We start from the raw sequence: 16,871 nt of genomic DNA, 5'->3' as shown, positions 1-16,871 counted from the left end.
AATATTTTGAAAAATATTGCTGAGTGTCATATTATAGTTGGGGTTCATGTTCTTAAAGCTACAGCAAATCTACAGCCAATATTTGACCCTCCCTCCAGGAAAACTAGGCTTAATACATGTACGCAAAGTGTCGTCCCAGATTAGCCTGTGCAGTACACACTGGCTTACCAGGGATATCACATTACGCCTAATCTGGATTTTTGCTAAGAAGGGACATCCATTCATACAAGCAGAATGTGGCGTCCTAATTAGCCTATGTGTGTTGCACAGGCTAACCTGAGATGACACTTTACACAAATGCATTGAGACCCATATTCCAAGAGTGTGGATCATTTAGTGTCACAAGAAGTGTCACAAGAAGTGTCACAAGAAGTGTCACAAGAACTTACCTCAACAAGAATGGGTTGACAAACAGTAATACATCGTAGAAAAACTTCGGGAGATTGCTCCTAAACAATTCAAATCCAAACGTCTTAAACAGCACTTTGTACAACGAGACTCCCACTTTGTTCTTTTTTTCATCAGAACTTTCTGACTGAGCGTTCACTTTGGAATGGTTTTTCAACAGAGGTGTTCTTTCAGAGAATTCATTGTAGGATTCGCTAGCAACTGGTTCAAACTGGACGGAGTAGGTTTGGTCACGTGTTCTGTAAAAGTGAACAACATTAATCACTTCAGAATAAGATGCAGACTCAGAAAACAAGTGCGTAAAGTGTTGACCCGGATCAGGCTAAGCAGTATGCAAAGGCTAATCAAGGATGTCACTTTCTGCTTGTATGGAATTTTTGTTTTAAAGAGATGTCTTTTCTTATTGATAATCAAGTTTAGGAAGAAAGTGTTGTCCCTGATAAACCTGTGTAAGCTGCACAGGCTAATCTAGGACAACACTTTACGCACATAAATCAAACCAGCTTTCCTAGAGTGTGACTCATAAACATACATGTATTAGTGTGACTCATATACATACATGTATTAGTGTGACTCATATACATACATGTATTAGTGTGACCCATATACATACATGTATTAGTGTGACTCATATACATACATGTATTTGTGTGACTCATATACATACATGTATTAGTGTGACTCATATACATACATGTATTAGTGTGACTCATATACATACATGTATAAGTGGCACTCATAAACATACATGTATTAGTGGGACTCATATACATACATGTATAAGGGGGACTCATATACATACATGTATTAGTGGGACTCATATACATACATGTATTAGTGTGACTCATATATACATGTATAAGTGTGACTCATATACATACATGCATTAGTGTGACTCATATACATACATGAATTAGTGTGACTCATATACATACATGTATTAGTGTTGTATTAGTGTGACTCATATACATACATGTATTAGTGTGACTCATATACATACATGTATTAGTGTGACTCATATACATACATGTATTAGTGGGACTCATATACATACATGTATTAGTGGGACTCATATACATACATGCATTAGTGTGACTCATATACATACATGTATTAGTGTGACTCATATACATACATGTATAAGTGTGACTCATATACATACATGTATTAGTGTGACTCATATACATATGGAATATTACGCTAGTCAATTGTTCCAAGAGTTTGTATCACTTGAGTGGCTTGTGTGATGACGTATCACACAAGAGGCGGAGCCTCGAGTGTGATGCGAAATAGCACAAGCCACGAGAGTGAAACAAACACTTGGAACAATTGAATAGCGTAATATTCCTTTTATTGTTGTATATATACATCAACTATCCAAAACAGTCAACAAATGTATTTTTTTTACTTTAACAAAACTGACAAAACAATGACTAAAACGGTACGCCATAGTTTATTTAAGACGCGTATGAATACAGTTGATGTAAATTAACGTGAAAACATTCGAACCGGGAAAACACAGGTTTCCGACACGCTTACCTTAATGCCATTGTTAATCCAATTTTTATAACATATTAAGTTGACAACTTTAATCCGATGTTCATAACAAAAACGTTTAAACGATATGCACTTCCACTTCTATCTTCCATGTCTTTATCGAAACATAGTTTAAACCACACTATTTTATTGTATTCCTATCGAAATATACATTTATGCATGATAAACACACACTCCAAAAAACAGTTTTAACACCTAGTTTACTGTTAAAAAACACCACATCCGACATGTTCGTACAGAGTTTAGATAAAACTATTGTGTTTTATCACAGAAATGACTTCACACGATGTACTACGTAATATATTTCGTAATATAAAATATTTCTATTTTGGGTGCATGTAATGTGACGTCATTAAATGGGTCGAAGTAGTCCGGCAAGTATGGTAATACGGAATCGGAAACAGCGAGTAGCGTAATACGGGATTTTTTATTTCAACGATTGATACAACAACTATTTTGTTAAAAGAATTAAACAGGTATATAATAAATACATGTATTAGTGATAGATCTATTCTTAGCAGTGACTCATATACATACATGTATTAGTGATAGATCTATTCTTAGCAAGAGATGTACATCTCGTGACACATATACATACATGTATTAGTGATAGATCTATTCTTAGCAAGAGATGTACATCTCGTGACACATATACATACATGTTTAAGTGATAGATCTATTCTTAGCAAGAGATGTACATCTCGTGACACATATACATACATGTATTAGTGATAGATCTATTCTTAGCAAGAGATGTACATCTTGTGACTCATATACATACATGTATTAGTGATAGATCTATTCTTAGCAAGAGATGTACATCTCGTGACTCATATACATACATGTATTAGTGATAGATCTATTCTTAGCAAGAGATGTACATCTTGTGACACATATACATACAAGAGATGTACATCTCGTGACTCATATACATACATGAATTAGTGATAGATCTATTCTTAGCAAGAGATGTACATCTAGTGACACATATACATACATGTTTTAGATACAGATCTATTCTTAGCAAGAGATGTACATCTCGTGACACATATACATACAAGAGATGTACATCTCGTGACTCATATACATACATGTATTAGTGATAGATCTATTCTTAGCAAGAGATGTACATCTCGTGACACATATACATACATGTATTAGTGATAAATCTATTCTTAGCAAGAGATGTACATCTCGTGACTCATATACATACATGTATTAGTGATAGATCTATTCTTAGCAAGAGATGTACATCTCATGACTCATATACATACATGTATTAGTGATAGATCTATTCTTAGCAAAAGATGTACATCTCGTGACACATATACATACAAGAGATGTACATCTCTTGACTCATATACATACATGTATTAGTGATAGATCTATTCTTAGCAGTGACTCATATACATACATGTATTAGTGATAGATCTATTCTTAGCAGTGACTCATATACATACATGTATTAGTGATAGATCTATTCTTAGCAAGGGATGTACATCTTGTGACACATATACATACAAGAGATGTACATCTCGTGACTCATATACATACATGAATTAGTGATAGATCTATTCTTAGCAAGAGATGTACATCTCGTGACACATATACATACATGTATTAGTGATAGATCTATTCTTAGCAAGAGATGTACATCTCGTGACTCATATACATACATGTATTAGTGATAGATCTATTCTTAGCAAGAGATGTACATCTCGTGACACATATACATACATGTATTAGTGATAGATCTATTCATTCTTAGCAAGAGATGTACATCTTGTGACACATATACATACATGAATTAGTGATAAATCTATTCTTAGCAAGAGATGTACATCTCATGACACATAGACATACATGTATTAGTGATAAATCTATTCTTAGCCAGAGATGTACATCTCGTGACTCATATACATACATGTATTAGTGATAGATCTATTCTTAGCAAGAGATGTACATCTCGTGACACATATACATACATGTATTTGTGATAGATCTATTCATTCTTAGCAAGGGATGTACATCTTGTGACACATATACATACATGTATTAGTGATAGATCTATTCTTAGCAAGAGATGTACATCTCGTGAAACATATACATACATGTATTAGTGATAGATCTATTCTTAGCAAGAGATGTACATCTCGTGAAACATATACATACATGTATTAGTGATAGATCTATTCTTAGCAAGAGATGTACATCTTGTGACACATATACATACATGTATTAGTGATAGATCTATTCTTAGCAAGAGATGTACATCTCGTGACTCATATACATACATGTATTAGTGATAGATCTATTCTTAGCAAGAGATGTACATCTCATGACTCATATACATACATGTATTAGTGATAGATCTATTCTTAGCAAGAGCTGTACATCTCATGACTCATATACATACATGTATTAGTGATAGATCTATTCTGAGCAAGAGATGTACATTTCGTGACTCATATACATACATGTATTAGTGATAGATCTATTCTTAGCAAGAGATGTACATCTCGTGACTCATATACATACATGTATTAGTGATAGATCTATTCTTAGCAAGAGATGTACATCTCGTGACACATATACATACATGTATTAGTGATAGATCTATTCATTCTTAGCAAGAGATGTACATCTTGTGACACATATACATACATGAATTAGTGATAAATCTATTCTTAGCAAGAGATGTACATCTCATGACACATAGACATACATGTATTAGTGATAAATCTATTCTTAGCCAGAGATGTACATCTCGTGACTCATATACATACATGTATTAGTGATAGATCTATTCTTAGCAAGAGATGTACATCTCGTGACACATATACATACATGTATTTGTGATAGATCTATTCATTCTTAGCAAGGGATGTACATCTTGTGACACATATACATACATGTATTAGTGATAGATCTATTCTTAGCAAGAGATGTACATCTCGTGAAACATATACATACATGTATTAGTGATAGATCTATTCTTAGCAAGAGATGTACATCTCGTGACACATATACATACATGTATTAGTGATAGATCTATTCTTAGCAAGAGATGTACATCTCGTGACACATATATATACATGTATTAGTGATAGATCTATTCATTCTTAGCAAGAGATGTACATCTCGTGACACATATACATACATGTATTAGTGATAGATCTATTCTTAGCAACAGATGTACATCTCGTGACACATATACATACATGTATTAGTGATAGATCTATTCATTCTTAGCAACAGATGTACATCTTGTGACACATATACATACATGTATTAGTGATAGATCTATTCTTAGCAAGAGATGTACATCTCGTGAAACATATACATACATGTATTAGTGATAGATCTATTCTTAGCAAGAGATGTACATCTCGTGACACATATACATACATGTATTAGTGATAGATCTATTCTTAGCAAGAGATGTACATCTCGTGACACATATACATACATGTAGTAGTGATAGATCTATTCATTCTTAGCAAGAGATGTACATCTCGTGAAACATATACATACATGTATTAGTGATAGATCTATTCTTAGCAACAGATGTACATCTCATGACACATATACATACATGTATTAGTGATAGATCTATTCATTCTTAGCAACAGATGTACATCTCGTGACACATATACATACATGTATTAGTGATAGATCTATTCTTAGCAAGAGATGTACATCTCGTGACACATATACATACATGTATTAGTGATAGATCTATTCATTCTTAGCAAGAGATGTACATCTCGTGACTCATATACATACATGTATTAGTGATAGATCTATTCTTAGCAACAGATGTACATCTCGTGACACATACATGTAGACATACATGTATTAGTGATAGATCTATTCTTAGCAAGAGATGTACATCTTGTGACTCATATACATACATATATTAGTGATAGATCTATTCTTAGCAAGAGATGTACATCTACATAACTTTAGCAAGTTTATTAGTGGGGTTACATACATTGCACAAACACATCTTCAGTATTATATTGAACGATGCATGCAATATTTGATTGTTGTACGTTGAAAAGTGTAAGAGTACAGAAAGACAGATGAGCATTGTAACTACAGCAGAATTTTTCCTCTGCTTGGATTCACCTCATTTTATGACAAAATTATAAGAATACAATTACTTGAACAAATTTAAAGAATTATTGATAGAAACAAAAGATATGTTTGTCAGAAACACAATGCCCCCTACTGCGCCGCTTTAAATAAAAATAAAAAAATTATATCTTTTTAAAAATATTTCTTCCCTTGTGAAAATGATCTGTACCTGCCAAATCATATAAAATAGAAATTATCTCCCTTTAAAGCTTGTTACCAAGGGAAGTAACAATTTTTAAAGGGAGATAGTTTTTTTTTCCTTTGACCTTAAAGGATAACCTTGGCCTTGACCTTTCACCACTCAAAATGTGCAGCTCCATGAGATACACATGCATGCCAAATATCAAGTTGCTATCTTCAATATTGCAAAAGTTATTGCAAAAGTTTAACTAATGTTAAAGTTTGTGACAGACAGACAGACAGACACATACAATGACAAACAGACAGGCCAAAAACAATATACGTAAAAAAAAATGTTCACTACCATTTGTTTTTTAAATTGCAAATATGACCCCATTTAGGCCTTAAAATTGGCATGAAAAAGCACTGAACTCTCATTAAACCTTCTTGGATGCAATAAAAATGTACCAAACATATACCTATTTATTCCTTTCCTTATTTGCAGTTTTATTTCTTCTTTCAGCCAGTTTTGTTCAAATGGAACTACCAGTGTTTTAGACTGGTCCTCCACTTTTAATGAAAACATGTCGTCCTCTGCAAGTGGTTGGCGGTAACCAGTCACCACTAAGCTGAAATTAAATAAAAAGCAAAACATTCACATTTAGTTTTATACTTTATTATTATCTCAATTGCGTCAAAAACCTTAGGCTCTCAGGTAGGTTTCTTTGGTAGAACAACGGCTTGATTACTATTGGGATTATCTTCTGAATTCTGCATTTCCACCATGTGTTTACTTTTTAAAAAGATTTCAACTGAAAAAGTATTCTTGAAAGCATCATATTGTAATAATCAAAAAAAGATTTCAAACACTTCAAGTCCAGCAATTTTTATGATAATATGATTGACAATATGAATTCAGAAATCAGAAAAATGTAGTTACTTTTAAAAATGTAATAATAACTTTAATTTTCACATTTATCTTTCACTATTTGATCAGTGAATTATGTTTTATGACTGATATGTCACTTTAAGCCGAAGGAAAGCATACAATAAAAAACCTTGACGGATTACAAACTTAGAATCTCAATAAGCAATTACAAATTAACAGTAAAAAAAAAGTATTTTGATTAAAATTATTTTTAATTACAAGAAAACAGACACAAACTATTTTCCTTTTTCTCGGTAACCTTGTTAGTACATTCCAAAACATAAAGCGGATAAACAATACAAATTCTAATAACAGTTTAAACTAGAGCTTTGTCACAGACGTGACGTATACCCCCACATGCCGCATTGAAACAGACTATTTTGCATGCTGTCTTCACAAAACAAGAGAATCTAAATGGTGATTTTTAAGAATTATTATGCCATTATTATTTATGGTCATTTTGACCTTTGAACTCTTGAATTCTTTCGCATGACACGCTGTCCAATGACTGTGAACAAAATTAATGTACAGTGTCATTTTAAAATCTCACAATGAATGATATAGTTATGGCCCGGACAAGCTCATTTATTGCCATTTTTCACTTTTGAACTCCAAGTGCGACCTTGACCTTGGAGATATCGACGTAATTTATTCGCATGACACATTGTCCAATGATTGTGAACAAATGTACCAAGTAATTTTAAAATCTCACAATGAATGACATAGTTATGGACCGGACAAGATCATTAAGGGCCTTTTTTGACCTTTGAACTCATAGTGTGACCTTGACCTTGGAGATATCAACGTTATTCTTTCACGCGACACACCATCCAATGATGGTGTACCAATGTGCAAAATGATTTTAAAATCTCACAATGAATGACAAAGTTATGGCCCAGACAAGCTCATTTATGGCCATTTTTGACCTTTGAACTCAAAGTTTCACATTGACCTTGGAGATATCAACGTTATTCATTCACGCGACACACCGGCCAATGATGGTGAACAAATGTGCCAAATGATTTTAAAATCTCACAATGAACAACATAGTTATGGCCCGGACAAGCTCATTTATGGCCATTTTTGAATTTGAACTTAAAAAGTGAGCTTGACCTTGGAGATATCAAGCACGACACACTGTCCAATAATGGTGAGCAAATGTGCTAAATGATTTTAAAATCTCACAATGAATGACATAGTCATTGCCCGGACAAGCTCATTTATTATCATTTTGATCTTTGAACTCAAAGTGTAACCTTGACCTTGGAGATATCGACGTAATTCTTTCACGTGACATACCGTCAAATGATGGTGAACAAATTTTCCAAATGATTTTAAAATCTCACAATAAATGATAAAGTTATGGCCCGGACATGCATTTGACCTTTCTTTGAACTCAAAGTGTGACCTTGACCTTGGAGATATCGACGAAATTCTTTCGCCCGACACACCGTCCAATGATGGTGAACAAATTTGCCAAATGATTTTTAAATCTCACAATAAATGATAAAGTCATGACCTGGACATGCATTTGACCTTTGAACTCCAGGTGTGACCTTGACCTTTGAGATGTTGACGTACTTTTTTCACACGACACACCGTCCCATGATGGTGAACAAATGTACCAAGTTATCCAAAAATCTAACGATAAATGACATAGTTATGGTTTGGACAAACTTTCGGTTTAAAACACACTAAGTGACCCAGTGACCTAGTTTTTGACACGGCATGACCCATATTCAAACTTGACCTATACATCATCTAGATACCACTTGTGACCAAGTTTGGTGAAGATCGGATGAAATTTCGGGACAGACAGACAGACCGACAGACCGACCAACCGACAAAGTGACTCCTATATAGCCCCCATTACCAATGGTAATGGGGGCATAATAAGCAGCGCACTGGGAAAAAGGGGCTTAATGCATGTGCGTTACGCTTTTATGGTAATTCTTTTAGACAAAAATCCAATCTAGGCAAAAAGTGTGATACCTGATTAGCCTGTACCTACTTCACAGGCTAATCTGTGACGACACTTTACACACACGCATTAAGCCCTGTTTTCCCAAAGTGAGGCTAAAACGTATGAACTCACCTTTGTATCCATTGAAAGAACAACCTTGAGAAGAAGGAGGCACTTGACTCTGGACATGGCTTCTGCAGGAATAATTGAGAGTTAGTTGAGTCACATTCTGGGAAATTTGGGCTTAATGCATGTGCACAATTGTCGTACATGATTTGCCACTTTGGATTGCAGAATCTAATCAAAGCGCTGAAGGCACTGAAGATGTTCGCTATTGCATAATTTAACACGCAATTCATTTTTCAAAATCAATCGCAAGTTTGAAATGAACACACGCCATTCAACTTTAAAAAGTGTGTGTCATAGCGCACGGGTCGAGTTTTGTGTGCACTTTTTATCATCCTTATTATTTCATAGAAATAACTAAGACAAAATAAAAACAGCATGCTTTTTTGGAAGTTCTGAAAGCAAAGAAAGTATGATGAAAATGGTAATGAGAACTTAATATAAAGAAAATTTGCAGTCACCATCATATTAAAGGAATATTTTTTCTAATATCAAATGACTATCTCACCAAGAATATAAATTCATAATGAAAGTTCCGTGTACAAAACTTTTGATTTTTGACACCATATACAAATTCAAAATATACAATAATCTTCGTATCTTGTATATGGAGGAATAAAAGTATATAAACATTGCTGTTTATGCTTTACTTGTTACCCGAGCAGTTCACACGGTGTCAACAACGCTAACATAAACATAGGTATAGAGCACTAATGCGCTTTTAGGCGAAGCTGTTTCAGTTTTCATCTTAGTGACTTTAACATAACGCCAACAGACACGCATGAATATTTTCGAATATTTAATAAGCTGATTCGAGATACAACCTCTGAATTTTTGCTACATCACTGCGTATGTGCTCAATTCAAAGGATGTAGCACTGTTCAGTGTAAGGAATTCCGGACTACTCTCTGTATGCTCAAACGACACAAATTGTGGCCCTGTTACAATTACGCGTTACAATCCATCCCGCAGAAATTCAATTTCGCCTCCAAGATGAGAAAACAATCATTAGCGAAATAGTATAGTGTCACGATAAGAGAAAATCGTTTAATTATCATACCACAATGTTTGCCGTACTTGGTCAGCACGTCTGGAAATCATTCCTTAATGCGTCGATAGGCTGCCATTATTAACAAGTTTGCTATTTTGAATTCAATTTTGTATCAAAAAGCATTGTTTTTAAATGTGGGATTTTCAATTCGCAATGAGATTTGTAATGACCCTCGTCATGCGAAAATGGGTCTTATTCCATATGCGCCCATCATATAAATAGCCCACTCAGCTATCCCTCCTTCTGGTAAGGAGAAACATAACATATTGAGTGATTTTAAAGCGAACAGCGTCGCCTATGGCCTGACTGCGCAAGAGCACATGTTGGGTTTAACAAACGCTTGCCGAAACGCATAAGACCCATTTTCGCATGACGGCGCTATTGACGTGTGATTTAAATGTGACGAAAGAAAACTGCGTTTAAATCAAATATAAACATACGATATATTTCGATAATGAAGAAAGATACTCATAACAAGGCATATGAGGACACATATGAAGTGCTCTCCCGTAGTATATTTTTTATTTACTCACACTAATGTGTGGTTTGACAATGCTAACACACATTTCATGCGGTGAATATGCAGCTTACAAGTGAAAAACACAACACAATAGTTTAACTTTTGTTTAATTGTATTCAATTATTTAGAAAAGTAAATTGCTAACTTTATTTCAAAGTCGGCGTATACGCCGACTACATTTTTAAAAGACATGTATTGTTATAAATATATTTAATATAATATATTTAGTTGTTTTCGGTTTTAGCGATTATAAAGCATTTTCGAGGTTGACTATAGTATGCCTGAGTAATTGATGAACTCATATCCAACTGTCAATGTATTGAGAACTGTGAATATAAACAAGCTAACCCTTCTACTAAGCTTCTACTATTGCGTTGCTAGCACCCGTAAATACAAAAGATCGCCGCTATGTGTTGAGAACCAAGAACGCTTTCCAGAAATACCCGATGTAGTAGCTTCAACGAGGTTATGAAACAGGTCATTCGTATTATTATTATAAATTATTTGTTATATTCGGGTTAAGCGATTATGATTTTTTTTAGTCTATCGTATCGCTGAAGTTATTGTTGAACTTATGTTCAACGTTTTATAAATTGAAAATATAAATAAGCGTCAACTTTTTCCCAAATCTCTCAATTTACGACCTGTACTACGTCATTGAGTTGTATGTGAGAGCGTAACCTATTGCGTTGTTATCGCCCGTAAACTTTCCTTTGTTTATCGACAGGCGCATCTATTAATAGCCTCATATCATGAATGCCAAAACACCCGCGAAAAAGAACCACGTGACCAAATAGGACGCTAAACGCAAATACCATGCGACTACGACTTTAATTATGTAAGAACGCTCCGCAATTCCTCTGAAGCCGGGGCCTTGTGATTGCTTTTACGTAAAGAATTGACCTCAAACTGAAGTAAGCAAAGGAAACGCAGCACCTAATTGACCCATTCCTTCTATGTGCGAAGGCAGATTGAATTTTACTAATGTACGGTTTGCCTATTATAACACACATTATAATGCGGTAAATATGCGACTAAAAGTAAAAAAACACTATAATTAAACTTTTGTTTTTAATTAAGTTATTTAGAAACCAAAATTCCAAACCTTATTTCAAAACAGCAAGACTACATTTTTTAGAGAATATTCTTGTTATATTTAAATGTTTTTTAACAGTTTCAGCGATAATGAATCATTTTTATGTTGTCTATCGTATCCCGGTAATAATTGTTGAACTCGTGGTCAACGTGTTATTAATTGAGACCTGTGAATATAAACAAGCGTAACCTTATACTAGTGCGTAATTCTCACCCGGACTCCCCTTTGTTTATCGCCAGCCTCAGATTTATGAATGAGATGAGCGAAAATACTACGTCACGCAGACGCAGCAGAAAGTGGACTATTTTAATCATTCATAAACAATCTCCTCCGCGACACGTGCAATACGATCATTGTTTTTTTAAATCTTTTCTATAAAACACCATTCGAAACTATTGCATTTAACACGATATTAATATAATGTTTCCATTTGTGAATAAACATAATTGGAGAACTCAAACCTCTTGCATAAATTATACAACTCTTTCTTCGCGCGTAGTGTAAGCGGGAATTGGGCTAATCATACCCAGGCCGTATCGACCTGAATTTTACATCAAGCACATTAGACGGTCGCTAAAGCGACCATCTAAAAAGGGATGACAATTTTGACTTGTATGGAATTTTTGAAGGAAGTCTCTTCAAACCAAAAATCCATTTTATGCTAAAAGTGTTGTCCCCAATAAACCTATGTCTGCACAGTCTTCTCTGGGACAACACAATATCACACATGCATTTAGCCATTTTTTTTCAACGCAGCTCAATTAACAAGAGAGCCATGATGGCCCTGCAGCGCTCACCTGTGTTGAAGGTTCACCAATTGTAAAAGACATGATCTTGAGACAAAGTTTTTAGCCTCACTTGAATCAGATTCAAACATGGCCTTGATATTGTCAAGATAAAACTGTCTGACCAAGTTTTATTATGATTAATTCACTAACGTGGTTACTAGAGAGGTAATAACGTTTTTCTAAACAAGTTTAACCCTTTACCACATAGATACATATTTCGAAGCAATAGTAGTCATTAAGAAAGTTATAGTTAACAAGACTATTGCCAAGCAATAAAAGTCCCATACTGGTGAAACTCCAGCATTTTCAGATTAAAAAAATAAATATATTTGTTGCCATAGCAACCAGAATTCTAGACCTTAGAACAAAGTGAAATGATGTGCATATTCTCCATATTGCCATCCGTCTATTTTTCAAGTTTCATGAAAAAATATAAAGAAGTTATCGCAGGATCCAACAAGATATGTGTTTGTCAGAAACACTATGTCCCCTTTTGCGCTGCTTAAAAGCTATATATTTGACCTTTGACCTTGAAGGATGGCCTTGACCTTAACCTTTTACAACTCAAAATGTGCAGCTCCATGAGATACACATGCATGCCAAATATCAAGTTGCTATCTTCGACATTGCAAAAGTTATTGCAAATGTTAAAGTTGGGTAAAAACAAACATACAAACACAAACCAACAGACAGGGCAAAAACAATATGTCCCCCAGTATAGTGGTGGGGGACATAACAAGAGCTGTCAAAGGACAGCACGCTCGACTATTCGAGTGCTTGACATTATAACGTAAGCCATCATGGGGAAATTGTTCATATTCAATAATTTATTAGACGATCTTTCAAAAATAAAAAAGGAAACAAAAAAATATTTTATTTTTTTTGGGGGGGGGGGGGGTATAATGTGGGGTGTGGTCATTTATTAGACAATCTTTCAAAAATAAAAAAGGAAAAAAAATTGGGGGGACAGGGGGGTGAGAGGGGGTATGATGTGGGGTGTAGTAATTTATTAGATGATGTTTATAAAAATAAAAATAATTGTTATTTTTTTTTTTTGGGGGGGGGTAGGGGGATGGTAAGAAGGGGAATGAGAGGGGGGTATAATGTGGGGTGGGGTAATTTATAAGGTGTTTAAAAAAATTGGGGGGGGGGTAGGGGGGTGGTAGGGGGGTGAGGGGTGAGAGGGGGGTATAATGTGGGGTGGAGTAATGTATTAGATGATGTTTTAAAAAAAAAATTGGGGGGGGGGAGGTTGGGGGGGGGAGGGATTCTGGGTAGGGGCGTGGGGTATTGTTTGGGTGGAAAACATTGTGGTATTCAGGTAAGTGTTGTTTTGTCAAAGTAATAATAAAATGTGATCATAAATAAAATAGTTATGGCAATTTAAGCAAAATGTTCAATTATGTAAGTGTAAAAGGGGCCAAAATTATGTCATAATGCTTGATACAGTGGTCTGCTCTTGTTTATAGGTTGGGGTCATGTTGGTAAACAAGTTTGCAACATATAAAAGCAATATGTCAAAGGATATAGGAAATATTTGGGGAAGTACGCAAACTTTAACATAGATTTATCAATAATATGCATATTCTAAGTATAAAAGGGGCAATAATTACGACAAAAAGCTTGATAGAGTTGTCTGCTCTTGTTTATAGGTTGGGGTGATGTTGGTTAACAAGTATGCAAAATATAAAAGCAATATGTCAAGGGACAATGAAAATAAATGGGGTAGTACTAAAACTTTAACATTTGCTGCATATTCTAAGTGGAAAAGGGGCCATAATTATGACAAAATGCTTGATAGAGTTGTCTGCTATTGTTTATAGGATGGGGTCATGTTGGTAAACTAGTATGCAAAATATGAAAGCAATATGTCAAGGGACAATGAAAATAATTGGGGTAGTACGAAAACTTTAACATTCAACGCTAACGCTGACGGTCACGCCAACGCCGGGGTGAGTAGCATAGCTCCACTATATATATTTCATGATATATAATAGCTGAGCTAAAAATGTGTGACAGATTCACAGACTCACGGACATACAAAGCGCAAAACCATAAATCCTCTTCGGTTTCACCAGTAGGGGACTATTTAAATACCTTTCTTATTAAATTCAAGTATAAAAGGCTTCATTTCCAACCCTGAGATACTGATGAGCAGCAAACAGTATAAAACCAGAACACACTGCGAGTTACTCGGAGGCTGTTCTTGTTGTGTGCTGGTTGCAAAAGCCATTTTCACTTTGCTTTTAATTGAGTATGACCTAGTTCTTGGACACGCCTGACACAGATTCAAAGGTGGCCTAGATATTGCCAAGATAAACAGTCTGACCAAGTATCATCAAAAAACAGATTAAAAAAATAATAGCTCTTGAGTGTTACCAACCTCAAAATTGACACCGCACAATGCTCTACAAGAGACATAGACTGACCACAATAGCATAGCAAGAGAAATAGATTGACCACAATAGCTCAGCAAGAGACATAGACTGACCAAAATTGCTCAGCAAGAGACATAGACTGACTACAATAGCTCAGCGAGAAACATAGACTGACCACAATAGCTCAACAAGAGACATAAACTGACCAAAATAGCTCAGCAAGAGACATATATTGACCACAATAGCTCAGCAAGAGATATAATTATACTGACCAAAATTGCTCAGCAAGAGACATAGACTGACTACAATAACTCAGCGAGAAACATAGACTGACCACAATAGCTCAGCAAGAGACATAGGCTGACCAAAATAGCTCAGCAAGAGACATATACTGACCACAATGGCTCAGCAAGAGACATAGACTGACCACAACAGCTCAGCAAGAGACATAGACTGACCAAAGTTGCTTAGCAAGATAATAGAATGAACACAATAGCTCAGCAAGAGACATAGACTGACCACAATATAGCTCAGAAAAAGTCATAGAATGACCACAAAAGCTCAGAAAGGGACATAGAATGACTGCAATAGCTAAGCAAAAGACATAGACTGACCACAATAGCTCAGCAAGAGACATAGAATGACCACAATAGCTTAGCAAGAGACTAAGAATGACAACAATAGCTCAGCAAGAGACATAAACAGATTACAATACGTCAGCAAGAGAAATAGACTGACCAAAACAGCTCAGCAAGAGACATAGACTGACCATAATAGCTCAGCAAGAGACATAGAATGACCACAATAGCTCAGCAAGAGACATAGACTGACCACAATAGCTCAGCAAGACACATATACTGACCAAAATAGCTCAGCAAGAGATATAGACTGACCACAAAAGCTCAACAAGAGACATAGACTGACCACAATAGCTCAGCAAGAGACATAGACAGATTACAATACGTCAGCAAGAGAAATAGATTGACCACAATAGCTCAGCAAGACACATAAACTGACCACAATAGCTCAGCAAGAACATATGGGCATGAGCTGACATGGGTACAAACAGCTATATTTTCCTTCCTTATAAAGTAAGCATAAAAGGTATTTTCCCGATAGAGAAAAAAGTATGAAATTCCCAATTGACATCTGAACAAGGGACAAAATTGTCACAAAACCAGGTTTTCAATAAAAAAAAAGTCTGATAAAGGGGAACAACTACAACTCAAAATGTGCATTGCTACTGATTGTTCATCAAAATTACCCCCTTCTATTTTTAGTTGTGGCGACCTTAAACTTGGAGATATCTACGTAATTCTTTTGCGCGACACACCGTCAAATGATGGTGAACAAATGTGCCAAATGATTTTAAAATCTGACAATAAATGACATAGTTATGGCACGGTCATGCTCATTTTTGGCCATTTTTGACCTTTGAACTCAAAGTTTGACCTTGACCTTGGAGATATCGACGTAATTCTTTCGCGTGACACACCGTCCAATGATGGTGAACAAATGTGCCAAATGATTTTAAAATCTGACAATGAACGACATAGTTATGGTCCGGACGAGCTTGTTTGGCCCGCCCACCAGCCAGCCCGCCCCCATTTGCCAATCTAATAACTAGTTTTTTCCTTTGGAAAACCTGGTTAAAAATTCCTGAAAGCAATGAAAATTTATTCAATTTCATTTCCAAAAGTGCATTATCTGCACATGAACAAACACTGTGAGCATTGAAACTAAACATTTTAAGCAAAAAGGGATGAAAATGAATTTATAAATTGGTTTGTGCAATT

General features: G+C 35.2%; 1 protein-coding gene across 6 annotated transcripts in view; it reads right to left on the bottom strand.

Annotated features, from left to right (window-relative positions):
• The window catches only part of LOC127880966 (multidrug resistance-associated protein 1-like), a 121,132-nt gene that overhangs the window by 89,888 nt on the left and 14,373 nt on the right, over positions 1-16,871 (bottom strand). For all 6 annotated transcript variants that reach the window (XM_052428482.1, XM_052428481.1, XM_052428486.1 and 3 more), the window contains 3 exons: positions 9,249-9,310; positions 6,705-6,854; positions 390-647 (listed from right to left, as the gene is read on the bottom strand). In XM_052428482.1, the coding sequence (XP_052284442.1) occupies positions 390-647; positions 6,705-6,854; positions 9,249-9,310 (470 nt within the window). The remainder of the gene's footprint in view (positions 1-389; positions 648-6,704; positions 6,855-9,248; positions 9,311-16,871) is intronic.

Source organism: Dreissena polymorpha, chromosome 5, assembly GCF_020536995.1.
Source record: "Dreissena polymorpha isolate Duluth1 chromosome 5, UMN_Dpol_1.0, whole genome shotgun sequence".
NCBI classification, from domain to species: domain Eukaryota; kingdom Metazoa; phylum Mollusca; class Bivalvia; order Myida; family Dreissenidae; genus Dreissena; species Dreissena polymorpha.
Note: the sequence above shows the minus strand (reverse complement) of the source record. Positions and strands in the feature narration are given on the sequence as shown.